Source organism: Bemisia tabaci, chromosome 3 (assembly GCF_918797505.1).
Source record: "Bemisia tabaci chromosome 3, PGI_BMITA_v3".
Lineage (NCBI taxonomy): Eukaryota > Metazoa > Arthropoda > Insecta > Hemiptera > Aleyrodidae > Bemisia > Bemisia tabaci.
Genome location: NC_092795.1, coordinates 63,361,996 through 63,384,469, shown reverse-complemented (window position 1 = coordinate 63,384,469; position 22,474 = coordinate 63,361,996). Strand labels below are relative to the sequence as shown.

General features: G+C 41.3%; 1 protein-coding gene across 3 annotated transcripts in view; it reads right to left on the bottom strand.

The window, feature by feature from the left end:
- Nucleotides 1-686: 686 nt before the first annotated feature.
- The window catches only part of LOC109039893 (uncharacterized), a 33,471-nt gene continuing 11,683 nt past the window's right edge, over nucleotides 687-22,474 (bottom strand). For 2 of the 3 annotated variants that reach the window (XM_019055603.2, XM_072299007.1), the window contains exon 2: nucleotides 687-6,463. In XM_019055603.2, the coding sequence (XP_018911148.2) occupies nucleotides 2,010-6,224 (4,215 nt within the window). In that variant the 5' untranslated portion in view covers nucleotides 6,225-6,463 and the 3' untranslated portion in view covers nucleotides 687-2,009. Of the gene's footprint in view, nucleotides 6,464-7,491; nucleotides 7,645-22,474 lie in introns of those variants that run through there. The other variant, XM_072299008.1, reaches the window with a different exon arrangement.

Below are 22,474 nucleotides of genomic sequence, written 5' to 3'. Positions count from 1 at the left end.
TCTGTCTGATCAGTGAGAATCCAAATGATTTCGTAAAGACAAGGGTTTGATAATAATTTAAAAAAAAAAAAACGTAACGAGCATTTTTGAATATTTCCATTTATGACAAAATAGAAAATTATGAAGCTACATAGGAAAAATAATGACAAGGAAAAACACTTACTCTCAACGTTTCACAGAATTCGAATAACTAAAAATTGGAGCAATACAGGAAAAGCATGAATACTTCCGTTACTTACGTTTAAAAACATTAACTTTTCTCTTCTCTACTAAACTTGTTTCCTCAAAAATATTAAATGTTCCACACTTTTGAGACAGTAATGTGCACAAATATTCGTGCACATCATGCGTGTGTTCATTCCTATCATCCTGCTTCTTTCGTTTAAGAATAAAATGAAAATACTAAAGTCAGATGTATTACTTAAAAATAGGCAATTAGAGTATTTAGGTATGTTTGAACTAAGCATAGCGTTTTATAATTACAGCTGTTCATGCCCAAGCAAGGTTATTAAACACGGTATCATCTGTCGCTCTATGGAAGATCATGCTTGTGATCAAACGGAATTCTTTCGAGTAAAAACAAGTTACTCGTGCGAGTGCCGACTCATACAAAGGCTGTCCCAAAAAATCTCAGCGTTGACCCACTTTGAGCAAACTACTAAAGATATTTTTATATGGTTTGCATAATCCTGTAGCTTATTTCATCAGCTTTCTAACGAGCCCTCGTGAAGCTCACTTGATGAAAATTCGCATTTTTATAGCGATATTTTGGCGACGTGTAAAAAAAATCCTTCGAAATCTTTGAGTCGGTTTCACTTTCCATCTTCACTCGGTTCGGACAAACGAACACACTGTAAATGAAGTGTGAAACCTTTTAGAAGCAAAATACGACTAATCTACGGCGAGTCTCATGAAAGAAAGTCAAAATGTGTGGAGCCAAAAGCTCAGCTGATCCGAGATAGGCTTTCTCATAAGTGCGGATATGTGTTTTTGCCATGAGAGTTTCCCTTCGAAATTCAAACACTGATGGGTATTGCTGTTTCACCCTCATCTTCATGAGCCATGGAATACCTACCTCTAAAATTTTGAGAGGAATGACAGTTTCTTGGGGGATAAAATTGATAAGTTAGTGGAAGCACATTTTTCAGGTGATCTAAAGACTTCGACGAGGCTTTGAAAGTCAGCTTGTCAGTATCTTCGAGCTCAAAAAATCTGGCTCGGCCACCAACTTCTTGACAATTTTTAATTTGCTGAGCTCCTAGTGTAGAGAATGATCAGAGTTTATGAAAACTTTAAAGGATTATTCAATTCTTGCTTCTAAAAGGCTGTAAACTTCAAATCCAGTGTTCATTTTTTACAGGGTGGAGGTGGAGAGTGAAAATGACTCGAAAATTCCGGAGGGGTTTCTTTTAAGAGGCGCCTAAAAATCGCCGTGTAAATGCGAATTTTCATCAAATGAGGTCAACAAGAGCTCGATAGAAAGCTGATAAAATAAGCAAATCGCAAATCGTGTTTCAATACCTGTAATTGCTCAGAGCAGGCCAATTCTCATTTTTTTTTGGGGGGGGGGGGGGGCAGCCTTGTATATAAAACCACTAAATATTATTTGTTGACAGGACAGGAAACCCAAGAGATCGCTATACTCGTTTTCTTTATACTAAAAATACACGGATACGCTTTTAGGTAGATCAATCTGTATGTACTGGATATATTGTTGCAGAAAATCCTTGAAAAATTCGATAAGGATGATGGGGTATTCACCTAATCGACAACATGAAATTTCGGCGCTACCGGGCATCCAACAAAGGCCCAAAAGTCAGCCTCGCGTCGTTAACTGATCACACTGATTTCATCATGAATTCAGTTGTCCTTCAGCCTTTAATCATGGATGCTTCAAGGCGTCTCTTTTCCACGTGTTACTGTTCAAAACATAAGCGGCAAAATCTTCTTGGCAACCACGTTACATATTACTCTTTGTTACAGTTTTCTTCCGTAGCAGTTATTTTTCTTCAGTCATGGTGACGGATGATGATTTCTTTCTCCTTGGTTTGTTTCCTTCGATGTATGTTCGGTCTTCGTTTGATCGTTGCTTGTTTTGCGTTCGTTTTCGTTTTGGTGCTTGTTTGCTCGTTGTATCTCTTTTGGGTTTGACGTTTGTTTTGTTCATCTTTTGATGAGTCTTGTTTTTCATCCGCGTTGGCTTGGTGTCTGTCTTTACGCACTGCTTCATAATACCGTTGTAGAGCTTTCCTTTGTCGATGGCTCATTGGTGGTCGGAAGCTCATGTTTTTCCTCTCAAATGTTGGCTCGTATTTTTTGGTGGCCTTATTATGTACGTTATTTCCTTGCCTCTTCGTTACTTCCGCATTGAATCCATTTTTTTGAAAATTTCGCCTCTTTCCGAAGCCATAGGTTTTATGGTTAGTTTCTTCTAGACGGTCTTTGCTGCTTGTAGCTGAGGTGGGTTTTCCGTCCGTCTCTTCATCTTCTTTGCGGAATGCTTCTTTTTTAATTGATTCGATCTCGCTGTTTAATTTGGCCATCTTCAATAAATGTTGTTGTTCCTCTCTTTCGGCATTTTCTTTGCGTCTAACCTTTTCCAAAGTCTCTTCAAGTCTCTTCTGGGTCTCCACCTCACAAAGAGGACACAGCCCTAGGCTTTTAGCGTGACATTCGACCATATATGTGTGCTCCTGGAAGCACTGGATTTCAATAGGTGCTTTGCATTTTACCTTCAAATGGTTGGACGGCAAGTGACATTTGTCTGGACATTTGTGGCCACAGGACTCCAACATCTTTCCGCAAGGCTCTTCACAGCCGCCAGCTGAACATTTGATTTCGAAGTCCACCGGTTTCTGTAGAATGTTAGTTCGGTCAGGATGTCGCTCACAATAAACTGGAAACCCATTATAAACATGCGAGCCAGCCTTCAGCAGCCCAATGAAACGTGTCCAAAGACTTCCGCCTTTGCGCGCGCCCATGAAGTGTTCAGCATTGCCTATTAAAATCAGGGCGTTTCGAGCACGGGAGACAAGAACATTGAGGCGCTCTGGAGCAAACATAAAACCGATATCACCAGCCGCATTACTTCTTGTCAGCGATGCGATGACAATGTTTGCCTCTTCTCCTTGGTAATTGTCGATTGTAGATATTCGCAGGCGAGGTTTATTAGCTTCGTTGGTATCCTCTCGGTCTCCCATCAAACCCGCACGAGCTAGATCATGTGAATCGAGGTCATTCAACAGAAGGTCATGGTCGACACTCAACTCATCAAGCAACAGACGTAGCTGACCAAGGTAGGGCGTCAAGACAACGATATCCTCCGATGTGTACCCTTGTTGACCGAGGTAACGGACGCACTTTAATGTCATCTGTGCTTCGAAACGATTTTGTTTCGAAGTGGTGGCTTTCAAGTCTCCAAACTCACGAGCGACTGACAGCTCGGTTTCGGGTTCACTATGGTTTACAAAAATTATATTGTCCGAGAAACCGCGGAGGTTCGGCCTACCATGAGTATCGCCAGCGTCTTCCAATTCAGGATACGTCATTTCCCGGATCAAAGAGGAGATCTCGGGTCGCATTCTATGTTGTGTGAAAAGCGTTTGAAGAGGAAATCCTTTCAAAATAAGCCTTTCAAATAAAGAACGGTTCAGATCATACCCCGACTCTTTCTCAACACTCAGTTCGAAATTGACTCTGGGTCGTAGTTGTTTATGATCGCCAATTAGGATTAAATGCTTAGTCTTAGGGCTTAGAGCTGCAAGCACATGACTTTCGAGGATCTCGCCCGCTTCTTCGACCAATAATACACCTGGTGAGATACGATTCAGGAGATCGCTATACTTAGCGGCAGCCGTGGTTGTGCATGCTATAATTCGTTTTTTCCGCAAGACAGAAAGATCTTTCAGCAAAAATAAGCTATCTACCATTTCAGTTGTAGTATTATAACGCTCTCCCCACTTTATGACTTGAGCTGCGCGTTCTCTTGACATTTCATACCTCCACTGACCCCATTTTTTACGTCGAAGCGCGGGATTCATTTTCCAAACAGCCTCATGTTCGAGGGGTATCTCAGATTCGTAGATGCCAGCGTTCAATCCTTGAGACCAACGGTGTATCAAGTAGTCATCTCTTACCATGTTACCATCTTCTGCTACCCGAATCATGCCAAATTTTTCTTTTGGAATTTTAAAGGCGTGACAATAAGGGAGCTCATCGCTCCATGTTTCCAAGAATTCTAGAACCTCTCGATAAGGATATCTTCTACGGACAAAGCGGTCAAAGGCAATACGCAAAATATCTCCATCTTCTTCCAAATCCGATTTCCCTTTGTCGACCATTCCATTCTGCATGTCGGTGAACCTAGAGGGCTGCTCTTTCAGAGCTAAACTTTTAGTATGAATGGTTGCCTTGTGACTTGAACCTAAACGAACTATGTCGGTGCGAGAAATTCCAAGATCCAAAAGGTCTTTTACAAAATCGTCTAGAGCATGATGGGTGTAGCAAACGACGAGGATTGTCTCTCCACTATATCGGTAAATGGCTCTACCGATAAGAGCTCCGATAAAAGATTTGCCGGTGCCCGGAGGGCCTTGTATTAATGCGACTCTCTGCTGGAGAGCTGCTTTAAAACATTCTTTTTGAGCACCGTCTAGAACAATACCTGAACTCTCTAGTTCGACGATGGGTAAAGGATCACTTGAATTATTGTTACACTTAAGGCTTTTTAGTCGCTTTGTTACGGAGGAACATTCGCTGGAGGAAGAGCACTCGTTAGAGGAAGATAATTCATCAAGGGAGTAAATTTCATCAGAGGGATAATTTTCATCAGAGGAAGAATATTCATCAGAGGATAAACATTCATCAGGGGTAGAACACTCATCGGATGAAATTCGTTCATGAGGATGTGCAAGACTATATTTTGGGGGCAAAATATCATTACTGGCTTGCCAAGATACAATCTCTGGGCTCAAAGCGAGTTTCTTCATTTTCTGCAATTGCTTTAATACAGGTTCATAAGCGAAAATGGCACAACTAATCAATACTAGACGTATGCATGGATAAGCAGTCTTTTTATTAAGCTTCAATAGTACCTCTTCTAAATTCCTAGCAGGAAGCTGAACACACAGAATAGATTTCTTAAGAAGCTCCTCCTCTCGAACTAGAGTGCCAAGAGTGACAAACTCACGGCCAACGTACAGGCAGACAAAGGTACCAGTTTTTAAAAACTTTGGTCTAGTTTTGAAATAATTTGCACGCTCTGCAGGTTTTAAGTGACGTAATTGCGGTAAATCATTTTCACAACGAAGTTTTACGGACCATGGTAAGCGTCGATCGCAATGCACACCTACCAAAGAAAGGTTCCGAATTTCGAGAGGTTTCCTACCCTTCTGTTTAGGCTGCGTAACCGCTGCAAGATCCTCACGCAATTCGCAAAGCATGTCCTCACGGAGCAGGCGGAATTGACAGTCAATATGACTAGCAAGAGCATCTGATTCTTGAGCTCTGTCCTCGGCATCGCAAGGCCTGGGCAAGTATCTAGCCGTTGCTTTCAGCTCATCTGGGGTCGGATAGATGGAGATCCTGTGAATCTCAGGAAAATCATTGTCATGTCGTCCACCAGGGTCACGTTGTATAATCTTCAGAACAAGCTCCTCCGAGCCTGAGCTCCCAGCTATTTTATCGGCGATTTGCTTGATTAGTTCTCCTTGGCTCTTGACATCGTACGAGGAAGATTCAAGGAGAACTCTCTGAATAGACGGATCTCGTGCTACAGACAAGTAAGCGACGGCTTCCTTGACCGGCAAATAAAGCAGTTGTACAAGAAGCCATGAAAATACGCCAAGAGCACGTTCTTTCAAAGTCCGATCGTGTGCCGCTTTGACGAAACTTTTCCACGTCAAAGGGGCTTCCATCAGCTTTGCAATGATCTGCCGAACCGCTTCACCATCCTGGATAGTTTGTAGATCTGGTGCTTTGATGTACTCTAAAAACGAAGTCAGCGGTCCGTTAAGAAAATCAAGGGAGGTGTCACAGCTTAAAGCTGACAGTAAAGCCTCCAGACCATGCGGGCTAGACACTAAACATGAAATACTTGTTACTACCGGAGATTGTTCACAAATCGATTCTAAAAACAGGCTCGCGTTGATTGCGGTAATAGCCTTCTTTCCATGAAGAACTGCGTCGAACAAATTTTTCAAACGTTGGGCTCGTATTTCAGCCATGCTTAAAAAATTATCCAGTAACCACTATTGAGGGGAGATCACAGGAGAAACAAAGTAGTATGGTAATCGCTTGGGACTTACTCGCAATAAATGATATTGATATCGATCCAATCAATTATGTGTGCCGGAAGTTGGTTGTTTGAGTGCAGGAATGTCACATCCACTCATCCAAGAGCAATCCAAGAGGCAAAGAAAACCTCATAATCTTCTCACAGTAATGCATAATTTCCAGACTAAGCCTAGAAATCAAAAAAAGAAGACTTGTTGGAGCGAAGAAATTCACACAAAAAGATAACATGCAGTCAAAAGTGATAGAGTCATCCATATAGTAACGTTAGGTACCTACGCTACAAACGAAAAGGAGGGCTGTAGGGGTCTTAGTTCGCTTTACAGGAGGTGGAGGTTAGGCCTATGTGACTTCACTTACTTTACTTGAGACTTAATCCCTACTTCCCCCCCCCACCCCCTCCCACTCCCTCTCTCCCCCCCTCCCCCTTTCCCCGTTCTCCCTCTTTTTTAATCACTTTAAAATTCAATTATGATTTTGATTTGTTAAATTAAGGGCTGCAAGTTAAATCCAATTTCAAAATTCCTTGACTTTCCCATGACTTTTACGATGAATCCATTGAGCACTAGCGTTGAAAGTTCCTGACTTTTCCCAGACTTCTTAGCAAGAAAATAAAAAAAGGTTACTTTAAAAACCAGCTATGCAAACTTTAAAGCACCGCAATCGTATGTATGAAGTTGAAACTTTCAAATAACCCAATACAGACATGAACGGGGGAGCGCTGCTAAATTCTGACTTTTACAGTTAATCTTAATGGCAATATCAAAATATTTTTCGGCGAAGAGAATCGAGTAAAAGTTACTGGTCGTTTCACCATGATGTTCGCTGAAAACACAAAGACTACATTGAAGTCAATCGCCTTTGGAACATTGCGCTGACCTAAAATATGTAATACAACTATATCAACTCCTGAGCCGCTCTTTCATCCATCGAATAAAAGGCGAACTCGATTTCTCACTCCCGTTTTGATTCATTCGGATTTATGTTACGGGCAACATAGTTGTCGGGCATCGTCGATGCTGCCCAACTTGCTATAAGGGCATCATCAACGATGCCCAAAATGAACGGGCAATGTGTGGAATCTCGGGACAAAGCGACAAACGTCCGAACATCATCGACGTTGCCTGCAGAGTAGCGGGCATCGTTAAAAGTGGAAAGAAGTCGGGCACTGTCTGGGCTCGAGAGATCGAACCAACATACTATAAAATGAAAAATTTTCAACGAATTTATTTTTAAACTGCACTGCATTCATGACTCCGGAGTTAAAAGCGAGTTAGAAGACAGCTAAAAAACACGTAAAAGTTAAAAATAAATAGGAGCAAAATGCACTGAGCCACCGCCAGGTTCCGATCAGAGAAGGACATTGATGCTCAGAGACAAAGCTTCCCAAAAATCGGACTACTTATGTTGTTACCCGCTATTTGGATAAGAAATTCCCAATGACCCGTCTATCAACTCAACTCGCAACGACTTTGCCCGATAATGCGCGGGCATCGTTGCCGGTGTACGCCAAAGACGACATATGCCCGGCCATTGATGCCTAATCGCTTCTGATTGGGAGTCAGACGGTGCCTAGACATGGACCAAGAGAATAAATATTATTATATAATAATATTTATTAATTAATTTATTATTAATAAATATTTATTCTCTTGGTCCATGGTCTAGATTGCTAGGGTATCGTCAACGATGCCCCAGCTTGTTGGGTACCGTCGACGATGACTGGGAAAAGACCTACTTTGCCCGACACCCCTACGTTTGCCCGGAACATATATGTATATGAGCACTGCGGTAGGGCTGCATTCTAGTTTTTTGCAGCAATGCCAATATCAACATATTTTTCAGCGGGGAGAATCGAGTAAAAGTTACTGGACATTTCGTTGCGACACTCATTAAAAACACGATGATTACGACGAAAGACATTCGTACCTGGACATTAAGATAAACGATGCGTGATACAACTATTTCAACTCCTGAGCTTCTTAAATTTCATTAACAGAGTTGCAAGTTTAATCAAATTTCAAACTTTGCTGACAGTTTCCTCACTTTTTGGCAAAATCTAGGGCGCTGAAACCATGACTTTGCATAAAGAAAGAAGTTTATTTAAAAACAGCGACGCAAACTTTGAGCCTAATGATCGACCTCACTTTTTGAGGGGCTCTTTTTAATCATTTTTGAAAGGCCCTATAGCAACATTTTAGGCTTTGATTCAGCCACTCGAGCTTTCCGCCTCCGAAATAAAACTAAATAAACGTCGAATTCATGTGATAATTTTTATCGGCCAGTGTCAGTTTGCATGAGTCACAGTTATCTTCGATGACCTGCCTTGAGGCAGGTGCCTATCTTCTTGGTCCCACCGCAGCGTAGACAGTTGTATGTTCTAGTTTTCATCTAATTCTTTCTTTGTAATCTTACAGATAAATTCGGGATGCAGTTGTGAGGTAGGGGCGGAAAAGAGGGAGGAGCGAGGATGAAAGAGAGATAGAAAATTACTTGTTTGAATTTACTTTCGGTACTTCCGCCAATTAAGAACTTGAATTGTTGTAATTAAACACCAATCCGTTTAAAAAAAATAAAATCTCCGCTGTATACGATGAATTCGCGCTAGTGCCTACCTTTGCATGAAAACTCTAACTTGGGAGGCATGACTCTAATTTCCATTTAAATGCTACTCCCTTATCACGGGCCGTTTCTTTTTTTCTCTAGTCCTTTTTTAAAAAATAATAAGAGGGGCGTAGTATTCAAAATTTTCTGGGAAAGGACCTCCAGACTTCCTTCACAGAGGGTGGCCCTAAATCCACTTTTAGAGGGACCGATCCCCAAAAAATTTGGAGTCATTAGAGTAAAAAACGTTCCTTTAAAGCTTCGAAAAATATTCAATTGTAAGCGAATGGACTGTGTATTTACGATGATTCCACTCTCAGAAAATGGCAGACGTCGATTGCATTTGCAGTTCCTTCCTAAAGCTTCTTTGCTTTAGACAGGAACTCCGGCAAGAAAACTCGGGAACCCCAAGGGAAATTTTAAAAATTGAGACGTCTCGGGAGTAAATTTGAGCCGTTTCAACCGAAACTTTCATCTTAATATAATTTTACTATAAATTCGAAAAAGACAGAAATGTCGCTCATTTATTTCGCTAAATGCCTTGAATTTTCTAAAGAAGAGGTAAATAGATTTCTCGGGGGGAAAGGGGGTTCCCGGAGCTTCTAGTTGTGCCCATGAGTACTGGTGAGCCAAAAAATTAACTCTCGTAAGTTGCGAAGGATATCCACCCCAAAAGCCCTGTCACGACCTCTCGTAGGAATGAACGAACAAAATTAGCTAGATTTGCCGTTGATAGCTTAGAGACAATAAAATAGTAGCCCCTTATACAATCGAGCTTTAATTTTACCTTTTCTCTTCAGCTTTTCCGGTGAGATCTCGGATTGAGCTTACTCGGTACAAACACATCACCAATTTACCAAAAGCTAAAATTAGGAGACGAGCTGGAGAGTTCCAAGAGAATTTTTTAGGGTTGATCTGTGACCTGCTCTTTCGAGCCCCCCCCCCCCTTCTCCTTAAAAAAATCCCCATTAAGGATGAAAGTCAAGACGTTATACATTTTCTAACTTGCATTTATATGGGAATTTGAAGAAAATCATCAGGAGCAAGTTATGGCAACGATGCAATCAATGGACGAAAAAGTGTCACCCGACGCGATGCGCTGCAGCATTGTTATTGGAGACCATCGGGACGAGTTTGTTCATTCTCTCGTCCGCTACAGTGAGGATTGTCAGATTTGTGAGCTTTGGACAGGGTTGCCCCAGGATTTAGAAAATGAAATTCCCTGACATTTCTCTGATTTTCCTGACACATTTTGGTGAAATTCCCTGACAGTTGGAGATGTGTTGGATGGTTAAGAAGGCATAATTGAAAATAGTTTTCAGGCAAAATTTGTTGTTCGAATCCTCAAACCCATACTAGAAGGCAAATGAAGGTAATTTAACAAATTTTCCCTGACATTTTCGTCATTTTCCTTGATATTTTCCGGTTTCCCTGACTGTGGCAACCCTGTTCGGAGCTTTTTCTGCACAATGAGCGCTAGGTTTTAAGTTGAAACGAGAAAGAATTATGTTACACAATCTGATTTTGACGAAATTTTTTTCCAGGCCTCGAGGAAAAATGATGCAGTCAAATTTCTTCTTCTTCTTCTTTTTTTTTCAAAACACTCAGAGAAGGAGATTGTGATGGGTAGGGACATTCAGGGCCGGATTTACCAATAGGCTACATAGGCTGTAGCCTAGGGCGCAACATTCTGAAGGGCACAAAATCTCTGGGAATTTTACTTTTTTTTAATTTAACGATTCTTTATTTACTTTTCATTTTCCAAAACCAACTTGCAAACGTGAACGTACCTCAGAACTGTTTAAAATCAAGTTTTTTTAAAGGTGAATTTGAACATTTTCCTGACACCTAAAATCCTCCTTCTGACCAGGAGGGGAAGGGCTCCTGAGGGACCCCCCCCCCCCCTCACGAGAGCGCCTACTTTTAAGGGCGCTATCCTAAGTTTAGCCTAGGGCACTAAAAATGTAAATACGGCCCTGGTAATAACCCACAGAATCTTGGGTATCCTTATTTGAAAATTCCACCGATTTGTCCTGAGATTTCATAAAAAAATCAATACCATATTCAGTAAACAGGCAAAGAATCATAAATAATGACGCATCGTCTAAGTCGCGTAGCGATCTTAACGTTCGTCCCGCCACCGAATGTCGGCAGGGCGGTCAAGACATCTTCGCAGTTTGACGCGCCTTCAATCCGGCGGAGCTGCAACATGCTTACACCCGTGGTCAAATAGTTGTATGTCACGCCTGCCGTAAACGAACTCAAATATCGATGCTTCCACGCAAAAATGAGCTTATTGACCTCGATTGCAACGTTGCAAGCCACAGTTAATGTTTGAATTTCTATCAATATTTATTAAAAGACACGCACAGATTATTTGAAACAATTTGCAATACTTTTACGAACGATTTCGGTAGAAATCACGGGAAATTTCGTAGCGACATTATATTTAGTCCTATTTTCCTATTTTCCTTTTATCGAAAAAAAACCATGGTCCTTGATTCTAAATCGTAGCTCTTAAGATAGTTATTTTGATGATTTTATGCTGAAAATATGAGGAGAGTCGTAAATAATGAGGCATCGTCTAAGTGTTGCAGCGATTTTAGCGTTCGTCCCGCCAGCGAGGGTCGGCAGGGCGGTCAAGACATCTTCGCAATCTGACGCGCCTTCAATCCGGCGGAGCTGCAACATGCTTACACCCGTGGTCAAATAGTTGTATGTCACGCCTGCCGTAAACGAACATGAATATCGATGGTTCCACTCGAAAAAGAGCTTATTGACATCGATTGCACCGTTGCAAACCACAGTTAATGCTTCAATTTCAATCGATATTTTTTAGAAGATACGCACAGATTCTCTGAAAAAATTTACGATAGTTTTACGAACGATTTCGATTGAAATCACGGGAAATTTCGTGGCGATATTGCAACATTTAACATATTGCAACGTGATTTGCAACATTTTGAAGGGCGCAAAATCTTTGAGAATTTTTTTTTTTATTTTGTACGATTCTTTTATTACTTTTCATTTTCCAAAACCAATTTGCAAACTTGAACGTTCAGAACTGTTTAAAATCATGTTTTTTAAAGGTGAATTTGAACATTTTCCTGACACCTAACATTCTCCTTCTGATCTTCCTTCTTTCTTCCTTCTGGAGGGGAAGGGCTCCTGCGGGACACCCCCCCCCCCCCCACGAGAGCGCCTACTTTTAAGGGCGCCACCCTAAGTTTAGCCTAGGGCGCTACAAATGTAAATCCGGCCCTGGGGACATTCTCATAAAAATGCAAGAACACTGAGCAAAGAGCTGTTCATCAGTGGTAGGGGCAAACATTTGGGAAAGATGAGTCACCCGAAAAGACTTAATGGGTACACGCAAGAGATACAGCCAACTGAATACCGTTTTCTGAAGGTAAATTTGCTCGAAAATCACGTTGGGCACGTCAAAAAAGTCTGAAATCTGCTCTTCAGCACGCAATTTACGAAGTTTATGACACGCTTCTTCAAATTTACCGCGTATGCGGGCAGTTTTCCTTGGTGGCCGGCAATCAGGTTTGTCCGGAGAGGAACCTAGCCTAAATAAACAAACCATTTCCCGAACTGTTATTATAAACTCTCCTTGCGTAAGATTTCAATTGATTCAGAGCTTTTGTTTTGGAAAAATAAAGAGAGGAAAAGGAAACAAACGCTTTAAGACTATGAAAATCATCCACTAGAAAAAGTTAGTGAGATCGTTAGTTTACTCGGCCCAGTTTTTTTTTAGTTTCAGTTTTTTCTCTTTCTTAACTTCTCTGCCTGTGCAAATCTCGGCGGTGACTGCGAAAAACTTCCTGGAAACGCGGGAAACTTGGAAAAGCGTGTCACAAACTACGCAGATTGCGCGCTGAGGAAGGATTTCAGACCTTCTTAAAGAGCTTAACATGATTTTCGTGCGATTTTACCGGTTGATGGTATATATTTATTTGGCTACATCTCTACCTTGCAACTATTAATAAACTAAGCAGCTCATTTAAGATACGTACATACACTTCTTTTTTTAAGGACCCTGCACGAAAACCAAGGACTGAATTTCATCGATATTTGAGACGATGTTTTTTACTACCTCCTGGCCACGATTAGCTTTAAAACTCACGATATGGGTCCTCCACCTCAATATCGACAAGCAAGATAGTCATGAAACACCGTCAGATTTTAGCGCCTTGATTCATGCAACTATTCTACCTTCAGCGATGTCCGTGTCGCGTACACACACACCAGAAGGCGCTCTGCCTCCACTTGATCGTACAGAAATACCTACGCATCGTGCGCTTTCTATCAGTGATGTGACTGTTAGTCACTACAGTGGAGGGGGGGGGGGGGGGGATTTCGGCGCTCTCTCTGCCACGACCTATCCAAGATATCGTATGCGTAGATTTTTCGAACGAAGCACGTTATTGACTTCGATTTGAACCATTGTTTAAGGCCCGGTTCTATCACCTCTTGTTGCACTAAGCTTGTCACGCTAGTTCAGGAGATTTTAGGGCTTTTATAATACGCTAGGGGCCTGAGGCCGCTACGCGGCCGCTAAACACTGAGAGGGAGCTGCTCGTAAGAAATCATAGAGCAACCACGTTGAAGTTATTTATTATAATTGAATAGCAACTTGAATTGACAATACATTTTGAAAGAAGATATAACATGCTCTGAGATTTTGGAAATTGAAATTGGAATCTTGAATTTATCATCATTTAATAACAATTTAAATTTATAATCTGGAAAAATTAAATTATTCCGGAAAATAATTTCGGACTTTTAAATGTGAAGTGCCAGTATTGTGATGCCTTGCATTTCAAAAAAGAGGAGGTGAACGGCCATTTTAACAGATGTTGTCATAATGGTCTTCTCAGACTTGCCGAGCCTGGAATTAAAGACCAACTTCGCGACCTCTTCTCCGACTTTCATGACCATCATTTTGAGGTACAACAGTTGTATGGCTTTTGCATCTCTGTCTGCTTCCAAAGCTCATATAATTTTGAACCAAATCTTCTGCTATCGAATACGAAAAATCATGGATAATTTAAGTTTTATGTTGACCAGCTTCTCGAAAGAAAAATAAAATTTCAAATGAAGTCTGCAACGTCGCAAAACCTATGGTACCTGTAGTTGATTCGATCGACAAACGCGTTGGTCGGCGGTGACGGGGACTTGATGCATTTTTTTAAACTTGATGGATGTCCGTATCGCACCGACTGAAGTGCGAAACCACGTATCTCCATTGCGGTGTTTCAAAATTTCCGTTCTTAATTCATCTCTTCCATGAGAAACAATCCAAATTTACGACTTTAAATTTTGAACCAAATCTTCTGCTATCGAATACGAAAAATCATGGAGAATTTAAGTTTTATGTTGACCAGCTTCTCGAAAGAAAAATAAAATTTCTAAGGAAGTCTGCAACGTCGCAAAAGGAGAAACGTCGTCTCTCATTTTGCCCAAAAATATGTATGTATAAAATTGAAGGCATTATGACTGGCCTCTCTCAACTTATATTCGTATGTAACGATAAACAATGGGACGCGTTTGCTACGGCGCCTTGATACAACTATACAACCTCGACGGATGTCCATATTGCGTTCAAAAAATTGAAGGCGTTTTGACCTCCTACGCATAGAGCCTGTAGTTTATTCGATCGACAAACGCGTTGGTCGGCGGTGACGGGGACTTGATGCATTTTTTTAAACTTGATGGATGTCCGTATCGCACCGACTGAAGTGCGAAACCACGTATCTCCATTGCGGTGTTTCAAAATTTCCGTTCTTAATTCATCTCTTCAATATTAAGCTTCAGTATTAATATATCTCAATATATTAAATTTATAAGAATCTCTTTCATGAACATCGTAAATGCTCCGTCGAAACGAATACGGTAAATCACGCACCAGTCGCATTTCGCCACGCCGTTCGATGCGCAGCAAGGAGGGGTTGCGAAAAACATGCCCACGCCTCGCAGGACGCCTACGCTTTGAACACGGATTCTCCATGACTGAAGAAAAAAAAATTGCGAGACAACGACGGTCGACGGTGCACTACGCTTCCGCAGTAAATCCATCATCCACGGCCATTTCCAGGGAAACGAACGAACCGGGCAACCGAGTCATCAGACCGAAGAAAAATAGGACGGGAAAAAGGAAAAACCGCGCATCTCCCGACGGGACCAACGGGACAACCGTTTTTCCCGAGGGGGCGAGGGGGGCCGGGCACGCCCCCCTCCCTATATTTTTCCCGCCGTCGGGGGACCGGGACGGTCGAACCGGTACCACCCGCGCACGGATCGGCCCGGCGGTTCTCGCTGAATTTTGACGCAAAGAAAAGGCTTACGGAATTATATATGGTGATGATACTGTCGGTTCAGATGACAATGTCGGTTCTGGTGAGGCAGTTAGAACTAACAATAAGCGTTTCAATCTTCGGTTAAAATGCGTAGCAGGCACCTGGACTGCTTGTTTTTTTAACGAGAGGATAAGTTCGCATAGAGATGATAGGACCGGGCCTAAGGACAACCTGATCAACTTTGTCATCAACAATTAAGGCATTATCTCACACTATCACAGATGGGCGTGTAGGAGATTCATCGACATTATTGTACTTTTTTTCTTTTTTTTCCTGCTGGTTTTATGGCCTCGTGTCTAGCACCTTCCGCCAACTTTAGACTATGTTTGTTGTCCGTAGACATCGAGGGATTTAGGCACATTCATGCTCCAGGATTTTCAAATTTTCAGGGATTAGGACCGAGTAGAATCTGTTTCAGCAGATCTACTCGTCAATTCCGTGAAAATTAGACGCCACCACCAGGATTCGAACCCGGGATCTATTGACCTGGAGTTATACGCGCTGACCACTAGGCCAACCTAGCCGGATATTGTACTCTTAGGAATCGTTGGTTGCGATGGGAAGTGGGATCTCTCCTCGTTTCCTCGGCTAGAAAATCAAATTTTTGTCGAAAGAGAGGTCAGATCGAGTGGTTGGTGGATGCACATTGCACAGCCACCCATATCATATCAACTCATCAGTGTGTCCCTGCCTATCAATGCAAGCGCGCTTTATCAACGTCTTTTAAAGTTTTACCACATCTAGGTACTGTTCTAGTCCTGAATTGTTACTGTTTCTCTCTTTTTGGTATTTTCACTAACCTTCTGCAATGTAGTGCTTAGTAATTTTAATTTGTTTTGTGTTTGTTTGGTTTTTTGTTTATAAATTTTCGCCCTGAAGATGAACCCTGGCGGTTTGAAAAGCTGCGGCACGAATTAATACCTTAAATGAACATGGTTAAAATGTATAGCATATTGGTTCTCTCTTTTAATCTTTACATTTAGTTATGCTACTCAAACTATAACGTTTAATTATACCACATCGTATCATGGGCGGATCCAGACACATCGAACGGGAGGACGTTAAGGGGTCCGAAGGACCTTCCCAGATAATTTAGAATAAGTACCAAATATACCTAGGCGTGCTTCCTTCTGTTCTCCTCCGTTTCTTCCTTTTCTCTCTCTTTCCTCTTCCTTACTCCTTTTAGGGCGAACCGGGGGGGGGGGGGGGCGTACGCCTCCTCTGCCCCCCTCCCATATCTGGATCTGTTTATGCATCATACACGGACAGAAATGAGTAAAACAGACACATCTACATCGTTCTGTTTCAAAATGTCACCTCCTAATTTAATTATTTAAATGGAAATCGACTAATATGATGGCTTAAAATTTTGCAGTTTACTCTCCCCATATGACAGTTACAAAGCATCAATGGGGAATTTACATGCACATTTTTTATTGATTCATCTGAAAGTGCTTAAAAACCTGATTTCACAGTATTTTTTATAATTTTTTTCTGACTAGGGAAATAGTATATAAAAACAGATTTAAAAGTGAGAAAGTGCACCGCCTAGTGACGTCATCTAGCAGAATTTCCCATTTAAATACACGTATTTTAGCAGATTAGATCATTTTGTCATATCTTCTCCAATAATTGTTCAATTCATGAACCAAAGGGTATCCGTGTGTTCAGTTCACTCAGTATAGTTTCCACTTAAACACAAAATTCTTCAAATTTCAGACACCTACAAATTCTCTGTTGCCATTTTCAATAAAGTTATCGATCATTTTATCTTAAACCTTAGCTTTGAGTGGAGTAATCACTCAAATCAACGCAATTTTAAAGTGAAAACTGAACATTTTTTAAAAACTGCACGGACGGTCTTTTAATGGGGGTACAGCCAATTCGCAGAAAATGCTTTTGAATATAGTTTTCTTGTCACACGCTGTGAGCGGCGTATCTTATTCTATAGTATAAAAGCATTAGAGTAACGCGTAACGACCATGGCGCGAAGCGATTCGTGGGGTTGAACCGCGAAGCAGTCAGAGCGCGTACCCCTCTAGTCATAGAATAATTAAAACGCAAGCGATTTTCTCAAAACAGTATTTGAGGCCATAGGAGGTTATTCCACCGTGTCTTAATTGAACGGATTCCTATCAAACGGAATTATGTGCATTATTAAGCAGGGTGTCTACTTTTTTTTTCATTTTGGGAAATCCTGATTAATCCTGATTTTTGACTACTAAATCTTGGCCTCATAATTTTTTCAAATCCTGATTTTTTGCGGAGAAAAAGGGGCGAATGTAGCTTCACAAAAGTACCTCAATAAAAACATCTGATTGAACGGCCGACTTTTCTCAAATCCTGATTTTACGACCGAATTTTCCTAAAATCCTGATGAAATCGGGATTAAATCCTGATTGACCTCAAATCGTTATAGAATCGGGAAATCGGGAAAATCTTGATGCTCGACACCCTGATTAAGACATGAGCCCTGAAACCCATATGAATACATGCATAACAGGGCTCACGTCATAATGCACATAGTTCCGTTTGATAGAAATATGTCCGATTACATCCAGCGTTCCTTTTTTTCTCAACTCAAGAGTATTTTTCTTGTTCGTGCCCAAGGCTCTGCTACCGTTTAAAAACACGTATTATAGTGTGGTATAGTCCCGTCAAATTACCTCTAAATAAGGGCGATCTGGGAAAATCAATATATAGAAGGTTTCTTTGCAGACATGTTACAATCAGTGGCGAGGCGTGAACGATCGACTACCGATATTCCCCCACTTAAAACTACGGTAAAGAATCGATTATTAAGGTGTTTGTTGCGAACACCCCGTATATAGATCCTTTTCCATAGGTTTAAATGGCAGATCAATCGATGTATCGCAAAGCACGCCACGCCACTGGTTACAGTCAGCCACCAAAGGAACATATCAAAAGTTCACCGGAATCGGCTGTTCATCTTGAAAAAAAGCGGGCTACTGGGGGGCCGAAATACGCTGCCGGTGACTGGTTTTTGCTTATAACTGGGAAACACTCAAACCTACGGGAAAATGTAATGCCTTTGATAAAGAGCACAAAATTTCCCATAGGAAACGCTATTTTAATTATTACTTTCAGTTTATGAGATATCGCGGTATGTCTCTGCGGCTGAGAAAGTCGAATTTTGCTTGAAATCGCACATTTCCCACGAAATCTGCAATTAGCTTAAAAAAGGCGAGTCTGAGGAAAAAATCGTTTCAACTGAAATCAAAGAGCAATAAATTTCCAATCGTGCAGTGCTTATTATTCTACTAAGGGGTCCACCCCTGGATCGCTATGCGGTCCGACCCAATGGCGGCTGCTGAGTACGGTGTCTCGGCTTGGCCGCGCTGCATCGCGCCTCGCCATGACTTATCTTGATTCTTCGACTAAGTTGAAGAGAATTGGAAAATTAAATGATTTTTTCAGGATATACTTCGAACTAATTGGACTCTGTGATAGATCAACGACCAATCAGGGTAAAAAGTACTAATGACGCATGACGTTGCCACGACTTTTACATATTTTTCAAGTATGGTAGCAAATCTGAAATGCTTTTGGCTCAAGAAAAATATAATTTTGATTTTGCAAGATAAATGATCTTGTTTTTCTTGACACTCCCTCCCTCTTCATTGCGAGTTATTTGAGCTAATTAATACTGAGGGGAAAAGGTCGACATCTCCTCTTGCGTCAAAGCACTGCTAACACGATTGAACCCATAACACAGTAATACATACATTCACATGCATTTGCATTATCTGATTGCCTCTCGTGCATCACTGATGGGTGAGATTATAAAGGGGAAGAACATAATAATACAGTAATTTCTCTCTATGACGAGAACTCAAGGGACCGGATAATTTCCTCGCTATAGAGAGGTTCTCGTTATGAAGTTATTCGATCAGAGAAAGACGAACGATATTTGACATCAATGACTCGATAGACTATAAGATACCATTCAGGGGTGCAGAATCTCTACAATCTCTCGATCCTGGGATTGCAGGCCCGGGGTGCAAACTGGTCGGAAATGGTTCAGACAGGTTCGTCACCGAGATATTACGAATTTTCAACGATAAAGGCACGCACTGTAGGGAAGGCGCAATGCGTGAAGTATTCTTGCTCTTTTGTAGGCGCTAGTATGCTCCTCGCGCCGAAACAGCGCAGCGCGCCGCAGACCGTAATACGCATTCCTGCAGTTTCACTATCGGTATACGCATTTTCTGCCCGGTAAACGACCTTAAAACACTTCGCCCATTCCCCGTACCCCCTTCCTAACTTTTCTGGTGAACGGGAGGGGGGGGGGGATTTGTTAATAAGACTTCGGGTCGTTCATTTTCAAAAGTTCTTAAGCGACAGACTCCTCTGAGCTTAAGTTTCCTTGACTTTCAAGACTTCAAAGTTAATACATTTATCATTTATAGATACGTCTATCGAAAAATAAACATTTGAGTTGTGATTTCGTCAGTTCGAGATTACACGGAAAAATTGAACTGCTCATTTAACAATTCCATTGCTTAAAAAAAGTGACTGCAATGTTTCTATGTAGATTTTACACCAAAAAGAAGGCTACCTACTTTAACCACTATTGTAAGCTAATTGAACCACGGGGGTGGTTAAAATAGCATTTTTTTGTTGTAAAGTCTACATAGAAACATTGCTGTCACTTTTATAGCAATGGAATTGTTAAATCAGCAATTTAATTTTTTCCGTGAGTAGGGCGGACGGGTTCACTTTTGTTGAGTAGAGTGGTCGACGGCTCTTGTACGTGCTGCGGGCTGATTATTGAAATTGATAGAGTCAAAGACAAAATGGACCGATCTTATTGGTTAAAACGGATGGTCTCAAGGAGCATTTTTCAACGGAAAAATCTTGATACTTTGAAATTAAGTTGCGATTTTTTTTTTTTTTTTTTTTTTTTTTTTTGCGATAAAATCGCTAGGATCATCAACATCTGAGCAATTATATCCTCGATCTTGTCGCAATTTTATCTCTACGTAGAATCGCGTTCGATAAAATTGAAATTTTATCTCAATTTATCAAGATTTTTGTTCGAGAATATTGGGATACCTCGGCGTCGATAAAATCGCGATTTTATTGCAAATTTATGCGATAAAATCGCAATTTGTAGCAATTTTTCATCCGTTAATATTGCAGTAAATCGACTAAAATCACCATATATAATTCTGTAAGGCTTTTCTTTCCGTCAAAATTCAGCGCGAACCGCCGGGCCTATCCGTGCGCGGGTGGTACCGGCTCGACCGTCCCGGTCCCCCGACGGCGGGAAAAATATAGGGATCGGCCGGCGTGCCCGGCCCCCCTCGCCCCCTCGGGAAAAACGGTTGTCCCGTTGGTCCCGTCGGGAGATGCGCGGTTTTTCCTTTTTCCCGTCCTATTTTTCTTCGGTCTGATGACTCGGCTGCCCGGTTCGTTCGTTTCCCTGGAAATGGCCGTGGATGATGGATTTACTACGGAAGCGTAGTGCACCGTCGACCGTCGTTGTCTCGCAATTTTTTTGTCTTCAGTCATGGAGAATCCGTGTTCAAAGCGTAGGCGTCCTGCGAGGCGTGGGCATGTTTTTCGCAACCCCTCCTTGCGGCGCATCGAACGGCGTGGCGTAATGCGACTGGTGCGTGATTTACCGTATTCGTTTCGACGGAGCATTTACGATGTTAATGAAAGAGATTCTTATAAATTTAATATATTAAGATATATTAATACTGAAGCTTGATATTGAAGAAATGAATTAAGAACGGAAATTTTGAAACACCGGAGTGGAGATACGTGGTTTCGCATTTCAGTCGGTGCGATACGGACATCCATCAAGTTTAAAAAAATGCATCAAGTCCCCGTCACCGCCGACCGACGCGTTTGTCGATCGAATCAACTACAGGTATTATGCTTGGGTGGTCAAAACGCCTTCAATTTTTTGAACGCAATACGGACATCCGTTGAGGTTGTATACTTGTATCAAGGCGCCGTAGCAAACGCGTCCCATTGTTTATCGTTACATACGAATATAAGTTGAGAGAGGCCAGTCATAATGCCTTCAACTTAGTGCATACATATTTTTGGGCAAAATGAGAGACGACGTATCTCTATTTGCGACGTTGCAGACTTCCTTAGAAATTTTATTTTTCTTTCGAGAAGCTGGTCAACACAAAACTCAAATTCTCCATGATTTTTCGTATTCGATAGCAGAAGATTTGGTTCAAAATTTAAAGTCGTAAATTTCGATTGTTTCTCATGGAACAGATGAATTAAGAACGGAAATTTTGAAACACCGCAATGGAGATACGTGGTTTCGCACTTCAGTCGGTGCGATACGGACATCCATCAAGTTTTAAAAAATGCATCAAGTCCCCGTCACCGCCGACCAACGCGTTTGTCGATCGAATCAACAACAGGTAAGACGAGCAGGGGGTCAAAACGCCTTCAATTTTTTGAACGCAATACGGACATCCGTCGAGGTAGTATAGTTGTATCAAGGCGCCGTAGCAAACGCGTCCCATTGTTTATCGTTACATACGATTATAAGTTGAGAGAGGCCAAAAATTATATAAGGTTGAACCATATAAGGTTCAAAATTATATGAGCTTTGGAAGCAGACAGAGATGCAAAAGCCATACAACTGTTGTTCCTCAAAATGTCGGTCATGAAAATGTGTTTGGAGAAGAGGTCGCGAAGTTGGTCTTTGATTCCAGGCTCGGCAAGTCTGAGAAGACCATTATGACAACATCTGTTAAAATGGCCGTTCACCTCCTCTTTTTTGAAATGCAAGGCATCACAATACTTTCACTTCACATTTAAAAGTCCGAAATTATTTTCCGGAATAATTTAACTTTTCCAGATTATAAATTTAAATTGTTATGAAATGATGATAAATTCAAAATTCCAATTTCAATTTTCAAAATTTCAGAGCATGTTATATCTTCTTTCAAAATTTATTGTCAATTCAAGTTGCTATTCAATTATAATAAATAACTTGAACGTGGTTGTTCTATTATTTCTTACGAGCAGTTCCCTTCCAGTGTGTAGCGGCCGCGTGGCGATTCTCCGATCAAATCGCAACTTATATCACGATCACTACTATATACTTGGGATTGTTATCGGGGTTGCCACAGAATTTAAATAATGAAATTCCATGACATTTCCCTTATTTCCCTGACACATTTTGGTGGAATTCCCTGACAACTGAAGATGTGACAGAT